Genomic DNA, 24624 nt, shown 5'->3' on the forward strand with positions numbered 1-24624 from the left:
TTCTAAAGTGGAGGTTGTACTTCAGTGGGAACGTCCTAAAATAGTTACTGAAATTAAAAGCTTTGTCGGGTTAGCAGGATATTACAGGATATTTATAAAAGGTTTTTCTAAAATAGTGGCCCCTTTGACCCAATTGACTAGAAAGGATCATCCTTTTGCATGGACTGAACAATGTGAGAAAAGCTTTGAAGAGTTGAAAAGAAGGTTGACAAATGCTCCTGTATTGACAATCCCTGATACCAATCAGTCTTTTGAAGTTTTATGTTATGCTTCCTATCAGGGATTGGGTTGTGTTCTGATGCAAAATAAGAAAGTTGTTGCCTACGCTTCTCGTCACTTAAAGGTGCATGAAAGAAATTATCCAACTCATGATCTAGAATTGGCAGCAATTGTGTTTGCTTTAAAAATATGGAGACATTTTCTTTACGGAGTTAGTTTTAATGTGTTCAGTGATCATAAAAGTTTGAAGTATTTGTTTGATCAAAAGGAGTTAAATATGAGGCAGAGGAGATGAATTGAATTTTTAAAAGACTATGATTTCCAGCTAATATATCATCCTGGGAAGGCAAATGTTGTTGCAGATGCGTTGAGTCGTAAAAAGATACAAATGTCTTCGCTTATGATTAGAGAGTTAGCATTGATTGAAGATTTCAGGGGTATGAATTTGGAGGTTTCCATGTCTTCAAATTGCATTAGTTGTAATACCCTTGTTATAACTAATGAATTTCTGGAGAAGGTGAAGGAGAAGCAGTTGGAAGATTCAAAATTGAAGAACTTCATGGGCTTATTAAATACTGACAAAGCTAAAGACTTCTCTTTAGGAGTGGATGGTATTTTGAGATTCAAAAATAGAATATGCATACCAGAGGATAATGAACTAAAGCAAACAGTGTTATCTGAAGGTCATAAAAGCAAACTCAGTTTACATCCAGGAATGACCAAGATGTATCAAGATCTCAAGAAGTCTTATTGGTGGCATGGCCTGAAGAATGATGTAGCTAAGTTTGTAGCTGCTTGCTTGACTTGTCAGAAATCAAAGATTGAACATCAACGACCTGGAGGCATGTTAACTCAGTTAGACATTCCAGTGTGGAAGTGGGACAGTATCTCAATGGATTTTGTTACCCAGTTACCACGTACTTTGAGGAAGCATGACTCTGTTTGGGTCATAGTGGACAGGTTGACAAAGACGGCACACTTCCTACCTATAGACTTAAGAATCTCTATGCGGAAGTTGGCCCAGATTTACATAGATGAAATAGTCAGATTGCATGGTGTACCCTCCAGCATAGTTTCAGATAGAGATCCCAGATTCACCTCCAGATTCTAGCAAACGCTTCAAGAAGCTTTGGGGACTAAACTCAGACTTAGTTTAGCATATCATCCTCAGACTGATGGACAATCAGAGAGAACTATCCAGTTCTTAGAGGATTTGCTTAGGACTTGTGTGTTAGATCATTTGGGCAGTTGGGATGAAATTCTACCTTTGGTAGAGTTCACTTACAATAACAATTACCAAGCTAGCATAGGAATGGCTCCTTTCGAGGCATTGTACTGAAGAAAGTGTAGGACACCTCTGTGCTGGTTTCAGGATGGTGAGAGTGTGTTAATTGGACCAGAATTAATACAACAAACCAACGAGAAAGTCAAAATGATTCAGGAAAGATTGAAAACATCTCTCAGTAGGCAAAAATCTTATGCAGATCAAAGAAGAAGACCTTTAGAATTTCCTGCGGGTGAGCATGTCTTTTTGAGAGTTACACCGTTCATTGGTGTAGGAAGAGCACTCAAATCCAAGAAATTGACTCCTAAGTTCATAGGACCTTATCAAATTCTCCGGAGAATAGGCCCCGTGGCTTATGAAATTGCTTTACCTCCTTCTTTAGTTAACATTCAAAATATTTTTCATGTATCTCAGCTAAGAAAGTACGTATTTGATCCCAATCACATTCTACAGTCTAATTCAATCCAGGTGAAAGAAAATTTTTCATTTGAAGTGAAGCCAATCAAAATTCTAGATTCACAAGTGAAGCAACTTCGTGGAAGAAGTATTTCAATGGTGAAAGTTTTCTGGGATCTCATATCTGGAGACTCCACTTGGGAAACTGAAGAGAATATACAAGCATCATACCCTAATCTCTTTCTTGGTAAGTTCATTTTCGAGGACGAAAATTTTTGTAGTTGGAGATAATGTAACAACGTAAAAAGATAAGAAGCAGAGCCACGACCCCCCCCCCCCCCCGAACAGTGCCTTTCATTTTTCTTTCCTTTTTTTTTCTCTCTCTCTCTCCAATTCTCTTCTCTCCCTCTCTCTTAATTTCTCTCCCAATCTTCATCTATTTTAGAATCTGATCATACCACGCTGTAGCAGAGGAGTTAAGGAACATTTCTACCTGATCAGATTTTCAAACAGAGTAAGTTCATTTTTACTCTAAATATCCTTTGTTCTCTGTTTTTCTTTAGGATTTAGTCATCAATCTTGGTGGGGTCAGTTGAGAAATTTAATCCTCTCAACTTATTCTATTATATACTGAATTTTTGTTCTGTTTGGATAATTTGCATTAGGCCCGTAAATCTTGAAGCTTATCCAAACGGTGGGGAATAAAATTCTAAAAGTTGCTTGAAAGCAAGCAATTGAGGTAAGGGAAGCTAAATTTAATTTTTAATAGCACCCTAGGATAGAAGATCTGAATGCGGAAGGGACGTGGTCCCAATATTCAATTTTCTCTTGCAGGAATGTTGTGTGTTTATATATTGGGTTGTTTGTTTGTATATTATTTAAATTTGTAAAAATATTATATTTTGATGATTTAGTATTAAAGTGTTATTTTTTTTCATGTCAAATAGACTTTTGAATATTGTGGATCGTGTTTGGAATGATATTGTATGACGGGATGGTATGGAATTGAATTCATACATTTGGGATAATGTATGGACTGATGTTTGCTATGTATTAAGTATTGATGCCTATGTGGTAACAGAGATCTCCGAGCTTCACTGATGATCTAAGTCACATAGACTAAGATATCAGGTGGTGAGAAGCTGATGGGGGAGTTCATGCACACCGTGACATATGAGATGCACGGCTTGGGTTGTATTGAACTTACCCTGATCCTTTCTGTTGGATTCGCTGGTAATCTTTGGATCAGGTGTTAGTCTCTGGTAGGACTTACTTAATACGGGTCTTCCGGAAGACGTTGTTTGTTGGATATTCTGGATGTGTAGATCCATGTGAGATCTATGTGATTGATTTATGTTGGAATTTGAAGAAGATTGAATAATTGAGAAATTGGCCATGTAATTTTATTTTCTCTTTTAATTTAATTTCGTATATTATAAAATTTTATTTTCACTAGCTTACCCTTGCTTTTTGTGTTGTGTTTAAAAACTGCGATGACTGTACTATGTACACGAGCAGATGACCATACAGGTGCCGAAAAGCCTTAGAGGTTTCGGAGCTTTATTTTGAGCTATGAATATGTAAATATTTGTATTTCTATAAATCCTAATCATGTATTAGGAATGTTTTGAAAAACTCCAAATTTGTATAGAAATACGTAGAACTTGTATTGAAATATTTAGATGTTATTTTCTGGGTGTTACAAAATTAATATTGACAAAATAAATTATATTCAAATGAAGATAATAAATAGTATATTTATTAATATAGTAGCTTAATATGATGATTTGTTTTGACCTTTTAATAATTAGTATTAATATGTATAATTAATAAAAAAAATTATACAAATTCTAGTTTCAAAAAATTTAAATATTTATAGTAAAAATAATAAATTATACTACGATTATTTTAGAAACATTAAAAGTTAATAAATAAAAAATATTAAATTATTACAATGACTGTAGTTATAATTAAGTAGTAACCGTTTTAATAATTTTTTATAAAAAGAATAGTATCAGTTTTAAACCGTGAGAGAGATATTCCATGAATTCATATATAATGAGTAATTTATTACAATAAATACCAATAATTTTTAAGTGTCTAAATTAGTCTAATTTAGACATGATTAATTATTTTTATTTTTAAATTTAGTTATTATATAATAATTTTCTTGTAGTAAAACTTAATTTAGCATAAATAATAATATTAAACTTTAAAAAAAATATTAAATTCAACCCTTTTAAAAGTAGAGCAATGAAATTAATTTTTCAAATAAATTAAAAATTAAAAAAATTAATATAACTATTTTTATAAGAGTTATTAATTTTTTTTATCGAGTCCATTTTTTTTTCTAAATTAAATATTTCATATTATTTATAATTTTTTAAATATTATTATTTCAGACTCCAATTTCAATGGCAAATGAAAATTCAAGAAGAAAACTACTTGAAGAGAAATAACTAAATAATATAGAGGACAAATACAATTCATTACACTGCAAGAAAATCATTAAATAGAAACTAATTTTTAGAGACAAAAAATAATTAGTTGCTATAGTGACTAAATTAGAGATCATTTTGGAGACTAAAACAATTTTGGTTTATAAATTAGTTTATACTATTTTTAAATGGTTTCTAAATTAATGTCTAATTAACAACTAAGATTTTGTTACGAAATTTAGAATCTAAATAATTAGTAGCAAAAACTTTGGTTGTTAATTAGATACCAAATTAGAAACCATATAACAATAATATAAACTAATTTAGAAGTCAAAATTAGTGTAGTGTAGTGGTAGTTTAACACAGGTCAAGCTTTAGCAATTAGTGTAGTGGTAGTTTAACACACATATGGATCCATTTGCTTTTCAAAATAAAAAACACTAAACAAATATATTGAATCATCATCTTTACAATATAAATAGAAAGATTATATCAAAATACAATGATATTAATTTAGGAGGAAGATTGTGTTTCTGATCTAGTAGGAGAAGAAAACAAAGGTTTTGGAGGCGTTTCTAAGAAATTCATGTTACCTTCCAACATGTCGATCACTCTAGTCATTGTAGGTCTATCATTAGGAAGTGTTTGGATGCACCATAATCCTACTATAGTCATCCTCTTTGAAATAGCATTTTCTTCTGTATTTATCACTTCATTCGATCTGACATCATTATCCAACTCTAGTCTTTTGTATGCCAAATGTGGAAAGTATATCTCACTTGTACGACTAACTTCAACATTTATGTTCTTTCTTCCTCCTACCATTTCTAGTAGCATCATTCCATAACTATACACATCAGACTTTTGAGAAACTCTTCCAAAATTTCTACTCCACATTTCTGGAGCAAGATATCCCATTGTTCCTCTAGCATCTGACATGGAAATAATACTTTCATTCATGACACACAACTTTGCTAGTCCAAAATCTGATATTTTAGGACAAAAATTCTCATCTAAAAGAATATTATGCGGCTTGATGTCAAAATGTAAAATTTTAGTATTGCAGCCCCTATGCAAGTATTCCAACCCTCGAGCTATTCCTATTGAAATTTGATATAAATTATCCCAACTCAAAGATACAATTGATACTAGTCCTTTTTTGTAGATAAACTTATCCAAAGAACCATTAGCCATAAACTCGTAGATGAGAGCCTTTTTGCGACCTTCCAAACAAAATCCAAGAAGTGTGACAATATTAACATGAAATGTTCTACTTATGCTGAGAACCTCATTGATAAAATCTTCACCATTTCCTTTGGATTCATTCAGTAATTTTACAGCCACAGGGCTACCTGTTGGTAGTTTTCCTTCATATACTGCACCAAAACCACCTTGACCAAGTTTGACTTTGAATGAATTAGTCATTTTTTTCACTTCTGAAAATTTGTATCTTTTCTGTGTTATAGCTCCATGATTTCTTAAAAATGCTTCAATATTTGAATCATTGTTTGTGGTAAAACAAGATTTGACCAGTCTACTTGAAGACTTACGTCTAAAACAATAAATTATGAAGAAAAACCCTCCAATTACCACACTTACAACACCTGTTAAGAAATATAGAATATTAGAAAATCATAAATATTCTTTTATAGCATGTTGATCTTTTCTATCAAAGTTTACGTTATGCTTATTCGTGATAAAATGCCTTATAAATCTCAACGACATAAGTTAAATGGTGAAAATGTTTGACTCAATCATTATGTCTTACACACAATAACTTGAATTTTAGGATAGTTTATAAGATGCATGGTATTGTTGTCTGAACCTATATAACCACTACCTCATTTTCCAACCTTATTGTCATTTTCTTAAAAACTAAAGTTAAAGTAGGGTGAGTTTGTTATGTGTCCATGCATCACGAGCACAACAGGTTCTTTTGTGAGATTGTTCTTACACTAACATAAATTTTAGAATGGTTAGTAAGACTTCATTACAATTTAACATTGATAAGTTAACAATAAAAATACACTTATTAATTCTTTGTTGGCTTATTTAGGAAGTCAATTTTCTATTTCAAATAATACTGAGGCTAATTACAAATGTACACATATAGATGTTTCTTTTGGGTTTGATCTAGATTTCCATTCTAAACTTTAGCTAAAACAATTTGTATATATCATAGTAGATTTTTTTTATCATTAACCATCTTTTAAGATTCAAAATCTGGATAAGATGAGTTTCATATTGATTTGTATTTGATTTTAAATTTTGATAGTATTTTTTTACTATATATCAAAGGCAACAACTCTTGAATATAAAATAAAACAATAAATTTATTAAGAAACATAATTTTCTCATATTTATTATGGTATTAAAACATGCAAATTAAAAGGGAGATAATTTAAAAGTGACATGGATATGAAGCATTTCGTTGATAAACGAAAGAGATTTCTCTCACATATGATCTCAACTTGAGTGATAATAAAGGAAATGTAATTCTCTGGGAGCAACCTTAGGAAAGAATTATGAAGAAAGGGCATGTGCAATGAGGACTTTTATGTGCTAGAAGAAAATGAGAATTTGTAGATGGAAGAGTTATCCAATCAGAGGAAGGATTGTCTGAGATGGAGGAATGGTATGTTGTGATAATGTTGCATATATTGGCATAGAAGGGCGCACAAACACACCCTTCTCTGATGCAAACCACAATGTCTTATTAAATTGACAATTGAATAATGACTAGTATTATAGTGTGAATGTTAAATACTCATAAGACAAACTTGAGTGAGAAGATGACAAATGTATATAGCACTATTTCGTGGATAATTGACAATGGAACATCTAATCGTATGATAAGAAATTTTTAAGAGTATGTGTGAGCTACATGCTTTATCTCTTAGGACTTCCAGATGAATAAAGCACTTTTGCAACCAAAGAAGAAGATGTGGTGTTGGATAGCGGTAAAAAACTTATAAATGTTCTATATGTTCTTAAGTTGAATTGTAATTGAATATTTATCTCATAAATGATGGATGAATCCAATTGTACTATGCACTTCACAAATAAATTGTGTTTCTGTAAGACTGCACTTCAAGCATGTTGATTGGAGCGAGTGAATGGAGGAAAGGGGCTCTATTTTTTTTCATAGAATTCAAGGATCATAGGTCTTTAGAGTTGATGAAGTGAACCATGCAAACCTCTAACATAGATGCCAGGGCATTCTTTATTTAAAATCACATAGTTAATTCTTGGTATTAGCGGAAGTAACAAATTTTAATCTTTGAATAAGGCTTGTGATGCATGTCTTAGAGCAAGCAAGCTAGGGAAAATTTTCCTTTAAGTGATCACAAAAAAAAAAACATGGCATTTAAATTGGTTCATTGTAATTTGTGGGACCATATTAAACTCCTTCTTCATTTGGAGTTTTTTTTTTCCTAATTGATGATTTTTCACGAGTTATTTAAATTTATTTACTTGTTGATAAAGTCTCACAAAGACCACTAAATTTCTTTGCATGTGTAAAAAAATAATACAACAAACAATAAAAATATTTATGAGTGATAATGGGACATAATTAAGTTGCATGAAGAGTTATCTTCTTGATCATGGAATTAATTTTTTAAACATCTTGCATTAGAAAATCAAAACAAAATTGAAGGATTAAAGAAAACATCATCATATTTTGAATGTGGTTTGTACTTTTCATTTTCTAGGAGGAAGTGTGCATAAAATTATCACTTGATTTTGTTGTTCAAAAACTTGGAATGGTGTGCAAACTTAGAAAATCTCTTTACATATTGAAATAAGCTCCTAGATGTTGGTTTACCAAGTTGTCCTCAAAAGTTATTACTTTATTCAATCCCTTAATGATTTATGTTGTAGAAATCAGATTTGCATCTTGTAGTTCTTGTGTATTTTAATGACCTTATCATTTGTTTGAACAACCATAAAATCATCTATCAATTTAAGATCTACCTGTATATTTGTTTTTAGATTATTGGCAGGATGAATTATTTATCTTTGCTTTACAATAACTGAACTTTCATATTGTGTGCATACTCTTTCTCAATTTATGCAACAACCAAGACAAGAGCATTGAGGTGCTGCATTGCTAGTTGTTTGATATTTGAAAGGAAATCTTGGACAAGAAATTCTTTTGTGTGGAGATAGTGACTTAAAAATATATGGTTGGTGCAACTTTGAGTGGGTTAGTTATCCCATAACACGACAATCTCTTATGAGGTGATTTGTGTTGTTACGTCAGTCATTGATCTCTTGGAAAACAAAGAAATATCATATGATATTTCACTCAATACCTATTCATTAGAAACCATACCTTGTGAGTTGAAATGGCTGAAATATTTTTTATCTTGCTTCATGTCTCATGCCCTTAACTTATGCATGTCATTTGTTATTGTCAAGCAACCCTTCATATTGCTAAAAACCTAGTCTTCCATAAATGATATTCAGATTTCTCACTTTGTTTGAGATGAGATTTCTAATGGAAACATCAAACCAACTTGTGTCTTAACTCTTACATTACATTGACTAATACTTTTACTAAAACTCTTGGTAGATTAATTTCTTTTTCTTAATGATCAAACTTGACATCCATAATTCCTATATATACCAACTTTTTGAGAAGTGATAAGATAATTATTATATAATTAATCTATATTTTCAACTTAAACTTTAACTAAAATTGTTCTAGATGAAAGAAGATACATTTTACATCATTAAAATACTTTTTAGAGTCTAAAGATGAGAAATTCTACTTGAGTTGATTTAGAAATTTGATAGTCCTTTTTCTTGGAATAAATGTGGAAGCACCACTCAATAAATCTCTGAGAAGACATAATTTGTTTTAATATTTTATTAGATTACCAACCAGAACAAAAAAATAAGGTCTAAAATTATTATAGATTCATCATCATCTAAATATGTAATAAAAGTAGAGTTAATAATTAAAAAAATACTTTTTTAATTTGCATTTTTTTCGCGGATGGATTAAAGATTTATCATGAATGTAATTCATAAAATAATAAATTAGGAGGAGATATAAAAGGATAATGCATCTATTACCTATAATAATTATAATTGTCCGTGTGTGCTGATGGTTATCTGCGCAACAATAAAAACAAAAAAAGCAGTGAGAATGAATATAATAATTAATTATTTTAATTTTAAAAATTAATTTTATTTAATAAATTTTTTTATAAATACTTTTAGGTTAGACTTTATTATTATACAACTTAATATCTCAATTAGGTTGATATCTAATTTCAACAATCCTATATCGTTATATAAAAAAATATTATTAAAAAAATAATTAATAAAAAAATAGTTGTACTTATACTTAACAATAAAATAAATAAAAAAAACTTAACCAACATTAATCGAAAAATAATCTTTACCTATGTTGTTCAAAAACTAGATGTAATGATGTAAATGAGACTGACTGACATTTGACATCAGATGAAAATAAATAATGTTAGTTAACATAAATTAAAAAAAGATATTTGTTTGAGTTTAGTTGAAAAATGCATTTAAAGTAAATTAAAGAAAATTTAACTAAAGTTAGTTAGAAAATAAATATGACCTAACATCAACATTAAAATAATCCAGATATTGTAATTCGAAAAATAAACATAGATTCACTTTTAGTCTAAATAAACATTTACCGATGTCTATAGTAAAAATATTGAGATTAGAAGAAAGAATATGAAAATAAATGACATGAATAAGAGAATAATTTTAAATATTTAAACGAAATTTAAAATAATTTATTTTTTATTAATTGAACTAATTTCCAATAATTTTATAATTTTTAAATTTATTAATAAAGATCAAATTTTCATATACAATATTTTAAATTCTTTTAAAAAAAATTAATTAAATTTAAAACATATGATAAAGTAAAATATTTTTAATTCATTTTTTATTAAATTTTCTAAATCTATTAAATTTTTATCTTTCTCTTCTTCTTTTTTTCTTTTTTTTTCTTTCCTTTTATTTTCGTCCAATAATAAAAATCACATATTATATTAACTAAAAATTACTAATAAAAATACTTAAATTTACGAAAAATTTATAATTTCATTAAAAAATAAAAAAAAAACATTTTTTTTAAAATTATTTTAATATATTATAAAAAATCATTAAATAATAATTGAATTTAAAAATAAAAAATAATTAATAACTGTAATAACTAAATTAGATACTATTTTAGATATTAAAAAAATATTTTTATATAAAATAGTTGATATTATTAATTTAATTTTGTCGTGAAAGCTTTAATTATTTAATTTGGAAGAAGGAATAATATACCTGAATCTTGAGAATAGTCGGGTGGAAGTGAAAACATTGATTCTGGCGCTGTTGCTGGTGCTGGTGATAATGAAATTGATCGTTCAGGTGGCGATGGTGGTGCCTCTGGTGCGATGTTGTAACAAACTCGTATATAAGGATTGGTACTGCAATCTATTTAGCAGTTTTTGGTTCAAAATTATTAATACAAGCTCATGTGATTTTCTACCACAACAAAAAACATTTGAGATAATAATTTAACAACTCACATGACTCATTGATTTTCTCGAATAAGTTACCCAATTTATTTTATTTTAAAAACATCATTTTAAGTGATTCTAACAAGTAAAAGGAATTTGTTTATTTAACCAATAAGTTAAATACTATTTGGCTAGTAAAAAAAATTAAGAACTGATTAAAATAATGTGTCAAATGTAATCTTAAATAAATATTTTATCAAAAACTAAAACAGCAGAAAAGCAAAATTTCACATATTTACTAGCAAGAAAAAATTATGCAAATTAAATTAGTTAATCTCTAATTGCTATTATAATATAAAAATATCAAATGAAGGATTTTGTTATTCTCATTTATAGTTTATAAATTAGCAATTGAGAGAGTTTAAATGTTCAAAGATAACTTTGAGTAACAAACATTAAAAAAAATATTAAATAACTAAATTTAGAGATAAAAAATAATTAGTTACTATATTAATTAAATTAGATACTAATTTAGAAAAAAAAATATTTATATTTAAAATAATTTTTGAATTTGTATCTAATTAATTGTCTAAGTTTTGACTATTAATATAATTTAGATTTTAAATTAATTTTTAAATATTAATATAGACGAATTTAAAATATAAGGTAGTAGAACATTAGTTACAATGTTAAATACCAATTTAAAAATTATTTTATAAATTTTGGTTAATAATAAAAACTATTTTAAATATCAATAATATTTTTAATTTATAAAATAATCTTTAATTTAATCGAATAGTAATTAATTATTTTGATATATAAAATTAGTTTTGATTTAATAAATTTTTTTTACTGAACTATTTATCAATATGGTTGAAATATTAATGTATATAAGGAGATGGGAAAAAAAATTTATACACAATTCAATTTTATTCTTTAAAATAACTATTTTTTAAAATTTAAATACTTACTTACAATAAAATATTTACTTATATTATAAAAAATTTACTAGTGGAAACACAATGTGTTTTCAGATTTTTTAAATATCTTTTAAAATAGAGAATAAATACTATTTTTTTTTAATTTCTTCTTTAAAAGAATGTATTATCACAAAATAATATATAGAAATATACAGTAAAATTTATAATAATATTTATACATTTAACATATATATTAATTTAATAAAATAATTTTAATAAAGAAGTACAACAAAATTTAAAAATAGTTAAAAATGCAAACACACCGGCAGAATAATGTATGTACTTTCGTTAGTTAATATAATATATTTTAAACGAAAACATTAATATAATACAATAAATATGAATTAGAATTTCTATTGAATTTTTTATATTATTTTTATACCAGTTTTAATATTTTAAACATATTAATTTTTTAATATATTAAAATTATGCTAGGACAACATTAAAACTCACAAAATAAACTAAATTATAGGACTACTTACCGCTGGAATTAGTATTAGTTGTCTCAAGTCTTCGCGCCACGTAAGCAGAATGATTATCCACGCTGTTGTTGCTGCTGCAATCTGTTTACATTGTTTTATCAACACCCATATTTGTACTTAAATTTAAACATTCACTTTTAAGAGTCATTTTTTTTTAAAAATAATTATAATTTTTTCTTACTGAGTCTCATAATTTTTTTTATATGAAATATGTTGTATACTTTTATATTTCATTTTAAATTTTATTATTTAAAGAACAAAATATACAACTTTTTTATTATTCTAAAATTTACGTTCTTTTCTCTGTAGATGTTAGTTTCTTTACAAACAGATTTTTCAATAAAGGGGATTAACTATAATAAGATATAACTTTTTTCAGCCTGAAATCTAACTTTGAAGATGATATTAATAATTTTTACCTTTTTAGATAAAATAAAATTGCCAGCTACTGTTATCTTTATAGCTATTCAAATACTAAAGATCCCAAGTTTTGCATTCAAAACTAGTTTTTGACGGTATTAAATAGAAAAAAAAAATTATCCTTAAAAAGTTTGTTTACATTAAAAAGAAATAAAGAGTTATTTTTTTTATATATTATTATGGTGAAAAAATTATATTAATAACCAATAAAAATTAATATTAATAAATTTTTAAACGATTATTATAAAAATAATAAATTTAATTTCTACTTTGCCATTAGTTATTAAAGCAAATGATAAAATAAAAATTACTCATGCTTTGGTTGCATACACTGTTTACCCATTTAAATATTTCTAAAAAGGTGAAATATAATATACTTTTATTTAATACTATAAGAAATTATTAAATAAAAACTAATTTTAAGAATAGTTACTATATAATTAAAGATTATTTTATAAACTATAAAATTATTGAAATTTAAAGTAGTCTTTATTTTTATTATTAACACTTCATGTACATAAAAAATGATTAAAAGATCATCATTTTACAGCCACAATACTCGTTATTTTTAAGTATTTATGCACCCTGTTTACCTATTTAAATACCTTAAAGGGATTAATATAATTTACTTCTATTTAAATTTAGTGAATTTGAATTGAATAGTACATATAATTAAACTTAGAAAAACTCAAAAAGTGGTCTGCAACCTTAAAAAAAGTAATTTGTTAGAGAAGTATCCCACTCCTCAATTTTATGTATAGAAAATTTTGTGAATGAATCAGCACTCTTTTCAGTTGTTTGCGTCAACTATACTATTTCTAACACAAACATGACCCTTTTTCTTTGACCATTTCATAGAGGTAAAAAGTGTGTATAATTTGTGGATTTAAAAGAGAATAAACACTAAAGATATGCATAGTTAAAATTGTGTAAAATATAAAGGTGCTTACTTTTTCTATCATCACACGCCATGAAGACATCATCACCGACTTTGTTTAGGGTTTTTGAGTGGGTTTGAGCTGCAAGCATTAGCATGAGTAATATGGTTATAATATAGGGTAGTTGAATGAAGGAAACAGAAAAACATATATTTGTTGTGATATATGTGGTTGCATAGATGTATACGTACCCAGAAGCATAGACGAAGTGTTGAAGTTGACATCAGACTTAGTTGGAAGAACAAGTGTTGGAGTTACAGAGAACAGAAAGAAGAGAGTGAGAGTGCGGAACATCTTTAGTTTCAATTCATGTGCATACATAGGAAACAGCTAAGTGTCTCTCTTACGTTTTAATGGGAGATTTAATGGTCATAGAATTCTAGTAGATCCAGTAATATCTAGGTTTTAATGTGTAATGAAGTTGAAAGATACCAGAAATTTCTCTCCATGTGTAAAGAAGAGAAGAAGGGGTAAGAGTCTAGATATTTTCCACAACCAATTCAAGTCAACAATCATTTTGAAATGATCAAATTAGAAGCTACCCTGAATTTTCTCTCAAATGTAAACAAAACTAGTTTTTATTTTACACGCTATTACTCATTTATTAAGTTTAACTATTTTAAATAATAAATTTAAGATATTTGATCAAAATGTATTAATTATTAATTATTATTTTTATAATGAGTAGATTACGTTTTAGTGTGTAATGAAGTTGAAAGATACCAGAAATTTGTCTCCATGTGAAAAGAAGACAAGTAAAAGTTACAAAGCATTTCGATCCGTTGGTATATGTAAACAAAACTCCCATATTTATTTTTAAAATGTAATATATTTCTTATATAAATTTAGTTTGATAAAAACAAAAAAAATTTAAACATAATAAAAAATAAAATATTTAGGAAGTCTTTGGGTTTCTATTTAGATTACCTATTAGGTTATTCTTTCAAACAGTCTAACACGCGGATCTTTGAAAACAAATTTAATATTTATTATAAAAGTAAATTTTACAGTGTATATATATATATATATATATATATATATATATATATATATGAAACTGATTTTATATATTATATTTGAATTAAAATAATAATATCATAAATAATTACAATAAAGATATTATAAAATTGGACATACTAATTTGAATAATCATTTTAGAATTATTTGATATAATGTAATGTGTAGATTTTAAAATACATTAAATAAATGAATAAATATTATATAAACAAATCATTACATAATAAATAATTTTAAAATATAAATAATTTGAAATTCCAAATAAAAAATTTATAAATGTAATAAGGGTAGTTATTATTAGAATTTTTATCTCAAAACTATAACATTTGTTTCATTAAAATGAGTTTTTATGTAAAGTATATAGAAGTCGATCACACTAATTTTAATATATTTTAAGAAATATTTGTTAAATTTTATCTTGTTGTAATATTTTGTATTAACGTGATATTCATATATCACCTTAAGTGAAGGAACGTATAAAGAACCATATTATTAATAAAAATTATTTTTATTAAATAGATTTATAAGATATAGTCAGTTTAAGGTATGGAATAAAATTTATAAAAAACTAAAAAATTATCACAATTATCTTATGTATTATTCAATCTTGTTTTATTAAAAAAAATTAAATTTGTATAATAAGTGCTTAATACATAATTTATAAGTTAATTTTTAAGAAAACTATTATGTACATAAAATTAAATATAAAATATAAACCTAATTTAAAGTAGTAACAATACTTTGAATTGTATTACATTTATAATTAGGAAAAAGTTTTTTTAGCACCATCAACAGTAAAAAAAATATACATTTGATAAATACTTATATTAATATAATAATATTTTAAATTAAAAATAAAATAAAATAAATAAAATATTAATTTATTGAAATATGAAAGGTATATTTTTACTGTTTACAGTGTGAATATATCACATATCAGCAGCCTTATAATTATGTTTTTTTAATATGAAACTTTAACTCGATTATATCTATAAACAAATTATAAATAAAAGTAAATATTATTATATTATGATTTTTTCCATCAGAAAATCTTTCATATTTAACTTAAAAATTAAAATATAACTAATTTTATAAATGAATAAATACTGTAAATAATAATTTTAGAACATATTTTATTGATGATAAAATACTTCAAATAAAAAATATATATTTCAGAGTTCTTTGTCTATGTTGTTTAATTGAATACTAACACTTATTGATGACAAAATTAACTTAAATGCAATGAATATAATTATTTTGAAAGATAAATAATTAAATCATTAGTTGCAATAATAATTAAATTAGAGACTATTTTAAAAACTAAAAAAAAAATTGGTTTTTAAATTAGTTTCTATTATTTATTAAATAGTTTCTAAATTGGTATCTAATTAGCAACCAAGACTTTTTTACCAAATTTAGAAACTAAATAATTGGTATCACCATGCGTATAATTTTGATTTAAAAAAACTATAATGTAAAATTATAAAATTGTTATAATTTTGTGTAAATTATTTGGCAGTGGGTATAAAAACACTTAAAGGTTAAACAATTTAAACATTGTATATGAGTTTAATCCTAAGGTAAAATAATTTTTACTCAAATTTTATTTTTTTTAAAATGAACTAGATTAGCAAAAAAATTAAAATATTAACTACTAATAATTTAATTTCTAAATTTGGTAGAAAAAACATTGGTTGTTAATTAGATTCCAATTTAGAAACTATTTAACAATAATAGAAACTAATTTAGAAACCAAAATTTTGTTTAGTTTCTAAAATGGTTTCTAATTTAGTTACTATTGCAACTAATTATTTTGGTATCTAAAAATTGGTTTCTATTTCATGATTTTCTTGTAGTGATAATATTTTTAATTAATTTTAAAAGTATAATGTTTGAATTCTAAACAAAAATCAAATTGTAAAAATTAATATCTTTAATTAGTATTAATATGTATAGAATTAATAAAAAAGTATATGAACTCTAGATTCAAAAAAATTAAATATTTATAGTGAAAAATAATAAATTACACTATGTGTATTTTTTAAACTTTAAAAGTTAATAAAAAATATTAAATTATTACAGTGAAGGGTTTGTAGTTATAATTACGTAATAATAGTTTTAAACCATGACAGAGAAATATTCCATGAAGTTGATTTAGCAGAAACGATAATATTAAACTTAAAACAAAAATAGATTAAATTCAACCCTTTTAAAGGTAGAGCAATGAAATTAATTTTTTAAATTAATTAAAAAATTATAAATAAAAAGGAATTTAACTATTTTTATAAGAGTAATTGTTTTATCGAGTCCAATTTTTTTTTAAATTAAATATTTCATGTTATTTTATATTTCTTTTAAATATTTTTATTTAAAACTCCAATCTTAGTCACAAACATTTGAAAATTCAAAAGGAAAAGTTTATTGTTTGACAGTGTGCGCATAAAATGGCCTTTGTGTTTATTCCAAACCCTTTCAATCACTAATGTAGAAGAAGGGAGCTCTCCTTATGCATTCTCCGAAGTTAAAACGTATAAGACTCCTATGCTAGGTTCCTCCTTGATTTAATTTTCTTGCATTTGAGAGACCCGTAGACATAGCACACAAAGTAGCTAAAATCTTGGTAACTAATTAAATACTAATTTAGAAACTAATTTATAAATTTTATTAATAATATAAACTACTTTAGATACCAATAATTTTGTAAGTAATAATATGTAATTTAGTCAATACAGTGATTAAATATTTTTGGTCTCTAAATTTGGTTTCTATTTAATGATTTTCTTGTATTGTAGAAATTTTTTAACAAAATAAATATAATTTACAAGGAAGATTCTGTTTCTGATCTAGTAGGAGAAGAAAACAAAGGTTTTGGAGGCATTTCCAAGGAATTCATGTTACCTTCCAACATATCGACCACTCTACTCATTGTAGGTCTATCATTGGGAAGTGTTTGAATGCACCATAACCCCACTACAGTCATTCTTTTTGCAATCTCATTTTCTTCCGTATTCATCATTTCATCCGGTCTAACATCATTATTCGACTCAAGTCTCCTGTATGCCAAATGTGGAAAGTATATCTCACTTGTATGACTAGCTTCAGCATTAATGTTATGCCTTCCTCCTACCATCTCTAATAGCATCATTCCATAACTATAGACATCAGACTTTTGTGAAACTCCACCAAAATTTCTACTCCACATTTCAGGAGCAACATATCCCATTGTTCCTCTAGCATCTGACATAGAAATAATGCTTTCATTCCTGAGACAAAGTTTTGCTAGTCCAAAATCTGATATTTTAGGACACAAATTCTCATCCAAAAGAATATTATGCGGCTTTATGTCAAAATGTAAAATTTTAGTATTGCAACCCCTGTGTAAGTACTCCAACCCTCGAGCTATTCCTATTGAAATTTGATATAAATTCTCCCAGCTCAAAGATGTAATTTTTGATGACGACCCTCTTTTGTAGATAAACTTATCCAAAGAACCATTGGCCATAAACTCATAGATGAGAGCTTTTTTGCGGCCTTCCAAACAAAATCCAAGAAGTGTGACAATATTAACATGAGATGTTCTACTGATGCTGACAACCTCATTGATAAAATCTTCACCATTTCCTTTGGATTCATTTAGTAATTTTACTGCCACAAGGCTACCTGTTAGTAATTTTCCTTCGTATACTGCACCAAAACCACCTTGACCAAGTTTGACTTTGAATGAATTAGTCATTTTCTTCACTTCTAAAAATTTGTATCTTTTTTGTGTTATAACAACATGATTTCTTAAGAATGCTTCAATATTTGAATCATTGTTTGTGGTAAAACAAAATTTGACCAGTCTGCTTGATGACTTACGTATAAAACACCAAAGTGTGAAACCAAATTCTTTAATTACCACACTTGCAACACCTGTCAAGAAATATATAGGATATTAAGAAATCATAGATGTCCCTTTATAACATGTAGATCTTTTCTCTCTTTGTGTGTTGTGTTTGTGTGTGTCGATATATAAATCATTGTGTTAAAACAAAATTTGTCCAGATATAGGATATTAAGAAATCATAAATATCCTTTTATAACATGTAGATCTTTTCTATCTTTGTGTGTTGTGTTTGTATGTGTCGATACTTAAATCATTGTGTTAAAACAAAATTTGTCTAGTCTGCTTGATGACTTACGAGTAAAACACCAAAGTTTTAAACAAAATTCTTTAATTACCGCATTTGCAGCACCTGTAAAGAAATATAGGATATTAAGAAATCATAGATATATTTTTATAACATGTTGATCTTTTCTATCTTTGTGTGTTTGTGTGTGTGTTGATATTTAAATCATTTTGTTAAAAAAAAATTTGTCCATTCTACTTGAAGACTTACCTATAAAACGAGGAAGTATGAAATAAAATCCTTTAATTACCACACTTGCAGCACCTGTAAAGAAATATAGAATATTAAAACAAAAATAAGAGTTATCCTTTTATAACATGCTGCTTTTTGTCTCTCTTTATGTGTTGTGCGCGTGTGTCGATATTTAAATCATTGTGGTAAAACAAAACCAGTCTACTTGAAGACTTACGTATAAAATAAGAAAGTATGAAATAAAATCCTTTAATTATCGCACTTGCAGCACCTGTCAAGAAATATAGAATATTAAAAAAATCATAGATATCCTTTTATAACATGCTACTTTTTTTCTCTTTGTGTATTGTGCGTGTGCGTTGATATTTAAACCATTGTGGTAAAACAAAATTTAACCCGTCTACTTGAAGACTTACGTGTAAAATAAGGAAGTATGAAATAAAATCCTTTAATTACCGCACTTGCAGCACCTGCCAAGAAATATAGAATATTAAAAAAAATCATAGATATCCTTTTATAACATGCTGTTTTTTTTTTTCTCTCTTTGTGTGTTGTGCATGTGTGCCGATATTTAAATGATTGTGGTAAAAAAAAAATTAACCAATCTACCTGAAGACTTACTTATAGAACAACGAAGTATGAAATAAAGTCCTTTAATTACCGCATTTGCAGCGCCTGCCAAAAAATATAAGATATTAAGAAATTATAGATATAATTTTATAACATGTCGATATTTTCTCTCTATGTGAGTTCAGTGTGTATGTGTGTCAATATTTGAATGATTGTTTGTGGTAAAACAAAATTTGACTAGTTTGCTTGAAGACTTACGTCTAAAACAACAAAGTATGATGAATAATCCTCCAATTACCGCACTTACAACACCTGTCAAGAAATATAGGATATTAAGAAATCATATATATCTTTTTATAACATGTGTGTGTTTTTGGGTGTGTGAGGGCGTAAATGTAGGTACTCCTTTTAGGTTTCATATAATTATTGGTTAATTGATATAGATTGTCAATCTAAACTTTATCTGAAATTTCTCCATATATAACAAAATATATCTATCTTTGACTACCTTTTAAGAATCGAAATTTGGGTAAGATCTAATTACTATTAATTTGGGTTGATTTAGGAAATTTTTTGTACTTTTTTATGAATAAATATTGAAAGCATCTCTTGTATATAAAATAACACAAAAGATCAAGGAAGGGACACAATTTGATATCATATTTATTATGGTACTAGAGCATGAAAATTCAAAAGAAAAACAATTTAAAAGTGACATGGGATATGACACATTCCATTGATCAAGGAAATAGTGTTCTCACATCATATGATCTCAACTTGAGTGATAATCGAGAAAATGTAATTGCCCAAGTGCATCTTTGGGAGATAATTATGGAGAATGAACACATGCAATTAGGACTTCATTATGTGCTAGAAGAAAATGAGGTTTGCAGATGGAACAATTATCCAATCAAAGTTGGAGGAATAGTATGTTTTTGTTAATGTTGCACAAATCGACGTAGTAAAGAGTACAAACACACCTTTCTCTGATGCAGACAAGAGTACTCTTGCTGTAATGACTATTGAACAATGACAAAGTATTGGTGAAAATGTTGAATACTTAAAAGACAAACTAAAATGAGAAAATGACAAGTGAATGTAGCATTATTCATTGGAAAATTGACACTAGAACATCTAATCATCTAATAAGAAATTTGAAGAGTATATCTGAGTTACGTGATATTTAACATTATCCCCTAAGGCTCCTAGACAAAGAGGATGTGGTGTTGGACGAGGATCTAAAACTTACAAATATTCTTTATGTTCACAAGTTGAATAACAACTTAATATATGTCTCATAACGGATTAATGTATCCAATACATTGCAGTTCATTAATAAATTGTATGTTATGCAGGACCACACTTCAAGGATGTTGATTGGAGAGGGAGACTGAACTCTATTTTTTTCGTGGAATTCAAGGACCATGGGTCTTTAGAGTTGATTACGTGAACCATCAAATCTTTGGCATAAACTCTTGTGGCATCATTCAAGGAAAATCACATAGTAAGGCTCCTCGACGAAGAGGATGTGATGTTGGATGAGGATCTAAAAATTATAAATATTTTCTATGTTCACAAGTTGAATTACAACTTAATATAAGTTTCATAACAGATGAATGAATCCAATTGTACATTGCAATTCACTAATAAATTGTGTGTTATGCAGGATCACACTTCAAGGATGTTGATTGGAGAGGGAGAATGACTCTATTTTTTTTTCCGTGCAAATCAAGGACAATGGGTCTTTAGAGTTGATGACATGAACCATCAAATCTTTGGTATAAACTCTTATGGCATCATTAAAGGAAAATCACACAATAAGCTTCGAGTATTAGTGGAAATAAAAATTGTAAATTTTTGAATAATGCGTGTGATGTGTGTCTTAGAGCTTAACAAACTAAGGGAATTTTTTGAATAATTATTTTCTTGTAGTGATGTATGTTTTTTATATAGTCAAGCAATTTCCATGTTGCTAAAATTCTAGTCTTCCATATATAAATCAAACATATTAAGATTAATTATTATTTTGTTTCTGATTAGTTTTCTAACGAAAACATCCAACTAGCTTATGCCTCAACTTTGATTGATATTTTTACTAAAGCTCTTAATAAATTACATTTTTTTAATGGTTAAGTTGAACATAATGTTTGTACACTAACTTGTTCAGGATAAGATTATTAAGAAGATAATTTTTTATCATAAAATACCTTTTAGGAGATAAAGTCTAGATAAAATCTGTTTGATATTAACTTTGGGTTGGTTTAGGAGTTTTTTTTTTTTTTTTTTTTTTTTTTTTTTTTTTTTTTTATCAGCAATACTCTTGGTATTATTTTTTCTTTAAGAGTAAATAGCAAAGCCAACTCTTATATGTAAACTAATACAATAGATCAATGAAAAGAGATAATTTTCTCTCATATTATATTAGGATTCATCAACAAAAGCAGAAGATAAGGTATAAAATTCTTAGAGTTTCTTTGTTATCTAGATATATAATAAAAAAGTAGCTATTAACAAAAAAAATACTAGTTTAATTTGCATTTCATAGCCAAATAGATTAAAGATAATGTAACTTATAAAATAATGATGAAGGAGATTTAAAAAGATAATAGATCTATTACCTATAATAATTATAATTTTCCATGTCTCCAAATTGTTATCTGCGTTACCTGCACTTGGAGTACCCGCACATCCAACAATATGTATTGGTAACAAAAAGAGTTCTTAAAATGTTGTAACATTAGTCGTTTTAGAAGATTATATGAGAAGAAAAGATCATATTTTACAACAATCACTTCACGATAAAAGAAAGATAAATATTATATTCATGATCACAACTAATCATTAATCTTGTAAGGAATTTCAGAATTTTCAAAAAAATTAATTAAATTGAATATAAACTCATCTCATCTCCAATTGTTTCGTAATATTGATAATATTTTTTAGTTGAATTTGATTGATTTTATTCTTCTATTCAAATTTCTCAAGATTAAGAAACACATTTAAGGTAGACTAAGAAATGTGTAACACCAACAATAAATTAAGTTAGATGACGTAAATTAAAAAACAAATGATATAAATTTGAAAATACGAAGAATTTTAAGTTCTTAATTTTTTTGAATAAAATTTAAAATTTTATAATTTTAAATAATTAAACTACTAGTCTGAAATTCTATGATTTCTATTCTCTTGAAAATTTATTAATCAAAAGAACATATCCAAAGATAAAAAAAAAAAAAAAAAAACCTCTAACCTTAAGAAATACTTTGAGAGCTCTAATTGTCTAAATTGAAAGAATGAATGATAAAATATACCTGAACGATCAAAATGTCCATCAGGATATCGAAACATTGATTCAGGTGCCGGTGCTGGTGCTGTTGCCGGTGATAATGAAATTGATCGGAATCGTCGTGCACGTGGCCGTGATGATGGCGGCGGTGCCTTTAAATTTGGTGGCGACACCGGCGACGCTGATGACTGTGATGTTGCGTCGATAATACAACTTCCACCATCACTGCAAGCTATTAAGCAGTTTTTCGTTCAAAATTATTAATACACGCTCATGTGATTTACTTCTACTGAAGATATATATATATATAATAATTGAGTTCGTAGTTTAAATGTTTAAAGATAATTTTGAGAATTTTTTTTATTTTTAAAGTGTTAATACTTCCATACAAACGTTAACAAAGATTCATACATAAAGATATTGTTAAATATTAATATTCATATAATGCACTTTTGACAAAATATATAACACAATGAATATGAAAGGACGAATACTTACCTCGGGTAATATTGCTAACAGTTTTATTTTCTGACACGTCATCAAGTTTCCGTGCCACGTAAGCAGAATGATCACTATCCACGCTGCTTCTGCTGCAATCTGTTTACAATTTTTTCATCGACACTCATTTTCATAATTAAATTTAAACATTCACTATTAAGAGTAAAATTTAAAAGACTTATAACTTTTTTTACCGAGTCCCATATTATTTTTTATATTAAATATTTTCTATACGTTTCAATTTCAATTTCATTTTACATTTTATTATTTAAAGAACAAAGCATATAACTATTTTAAGAAATATTTGAAATATCCCACTCCTCAATCTTATGTATAGAAAATTTTATCAAACAATGAATCAACACTTTTTTTCAGTTGTTTGCATCAACTATGGTTTTGAGCTGCAAGCATTAGCATGAGTAATATGGTTATAATATAGGGTAGTTGAATGAAGGAAACAGAAAAACATATATTTCTTCTGATATATGTGATTGCATAGATCTATACTTACCCAGAAGCATAGACGAAGTGTTGAAGTTCACATCACACTTAGTTGGAAGAACAAGTGTTGGAGTTACAGAGAACAGAAAGAAGAGAGTGAGAGTGCGGAACATCTTTAGTTTCAATTCATCTGCATACATCGGAAACAGCTAAGTGTCTCTCTTACGTTTTAATGGGAGATTTAATGGTAGATCCAATAAAGTCTTTAATGATGAAGTTGAAAGATACCAGAAATTTAAGAAGTCAAGAAGGGATCAAACTCTAGATATTTTCCCCAACCAAGTCAAGTCAACAATCATTTCCAAATGATCAAATTAGAAGCTACCCTGAATTTTCTCTCAATAATTTTATTTTATTTTTATCAGCAAAGAAGGTACCCTGAATTTTCTCTCAATAATTTTATTTTATTTTTATCAGCAAAGAAGTTTCCCTGAATTTGTTTTAAATAATAAATTTAAGATATTTGATCAAAATATATTAATTATTATTTTTATAAAGAAGCATAAATACTTAAACTAATTAACAGTGGTAAAAATATGTTTATAAATTTAATTAGCATGTACAATATAAATTAAAAAAGTAAAAATATAATTTATATAATTAAATATATATAAACATAAATATAAATAAATGTAAATATAAATAAAAAAATTACAAAACAAGTATTAATATATAGGAAATAAACATCAAACATGTAAAAATAAATAAAAAAACCATATTAAAATTA

At 26.7% G+C, this 24624-nt stretch overlaps 2 protein-coding genes and 1 long non-coding RNA gene across 3 annotated transcripts; all 3 read right to left on the reverse strand.

Annotated features, from left to right (window-relative positions):
* Nucleotides 1-4851: 4851 nt before the first annotated feature.
* Nucleotides 4852-6015, reverse strand: LOC137837993 (LEAF RUST 10 DISEASE-RESISTANCE LOCUS RECEPTOR-LIKE PROTEIN KINASE-like 2.5). Its single transcript, XM_068647190.1, has one exon. The coding sequence runs from the start codon at nt 5761-5763 to the stop codon at nt 4852-4854; it is 912 nt and encodes a 303-aa protein (XP_068503291.1). The 5' UTR covers nt 5764-6015.
* A 3326-nt stretch (nt 6016-9341) lies between these two features.
* LOC137837994 (uncharacterized) lies at nt 9342-10797 on the reverse strand. Its single transcript, XR_011085541.1, has 2 exons — nt 10666-10797; nt 9342-9459 (listed from the first exon to the last, which is right to left on the reverse strand). It is a non-coding gene; the product is annotated as an uncharacterized lncRNA (long non-coding RNA).
* Nucleotides 10798-17413: 6616 nt separating this feature from the next.
* LOC137837995 (LEAF RUST 10 DISEASE-RESISTANCE LOCUS RECEPTOR-LIKE PROTEIN KINASE-like 2.5) lies at nt 17414-24153 on the reverse strand. Its single transcript, XM_068647191.1, has 11 exons — nt 23908-24153; nt 23397-23495; nt 22924-23130; nt 22231-22278; nt 19871-19924; nt 19664-19717; nt 19459-19512; nt 19260-19313; nt 19061-19114; nt 18863-18916; nt 17414-18593 (listed from the first exon to the last, which is right to left on the reverse strand). Exons 1-11 carry the CDS (start codon nt 24035-24037, stop codon nt 17500-17502), a joined length of 1902 nt encoding a protein of 633 aa, XP_068503292.1. The 5' UTR covers nt 24038-24153; the 3' UTR covers nt 17414-17499.
* Between the last annotated feature and the right edge of the window lie 471 nt (nt 24154-24624).

The sequence above is a fragment of the Phaseolus vulgaris genome, chromosome 4 (assembly GCF_000499845.2).
Source record: "Phaseolus vulgaris cultivar G19833 chromosome 4, P. vulgaris v2.0, whole genome shotgun sequence".
Taxonomy (NCBI): domain Eukaryota; kingdom Viridiplantae; phylum Streptophyta; class Magnoliopsida; order Fabales; family Fabaceae; genus Phaseolus; species Phaseolus vulgaris.

Excerpts from the sequence above, each read along its gene's own strand:
- LOC137837993 (XM_068647190.1), bottom strand. The coding sequence starts at position 5,763 with ATGACTAATTCATTCAAAGTCAAACTTGGTCAAGGTGGTTTTGGTGCA.
- LOC137837995 (XM_068647191.1), bottom strand. The coding sequence starts at position 24,037 with ATGTATGCAGATGAATTGAAACTAAAGATGTTCCGCACTCTCACTCTC. Across the intron at positions 22,279-22,923 it reads TGGACATTTTGATCGTTCAG|GTAACGCAGATAACAATTTG; the intron begins GTATATTTTATC and ends CTCCAAGTGCAG. Across the intron at positions 19,314-19,458 it reads CATACTTCCTTATTTTACAC|GTGCTGCAAGTGCGATAATT; the intron begins GTAAGTCTTCAA and ends ATTTCTTGACAG.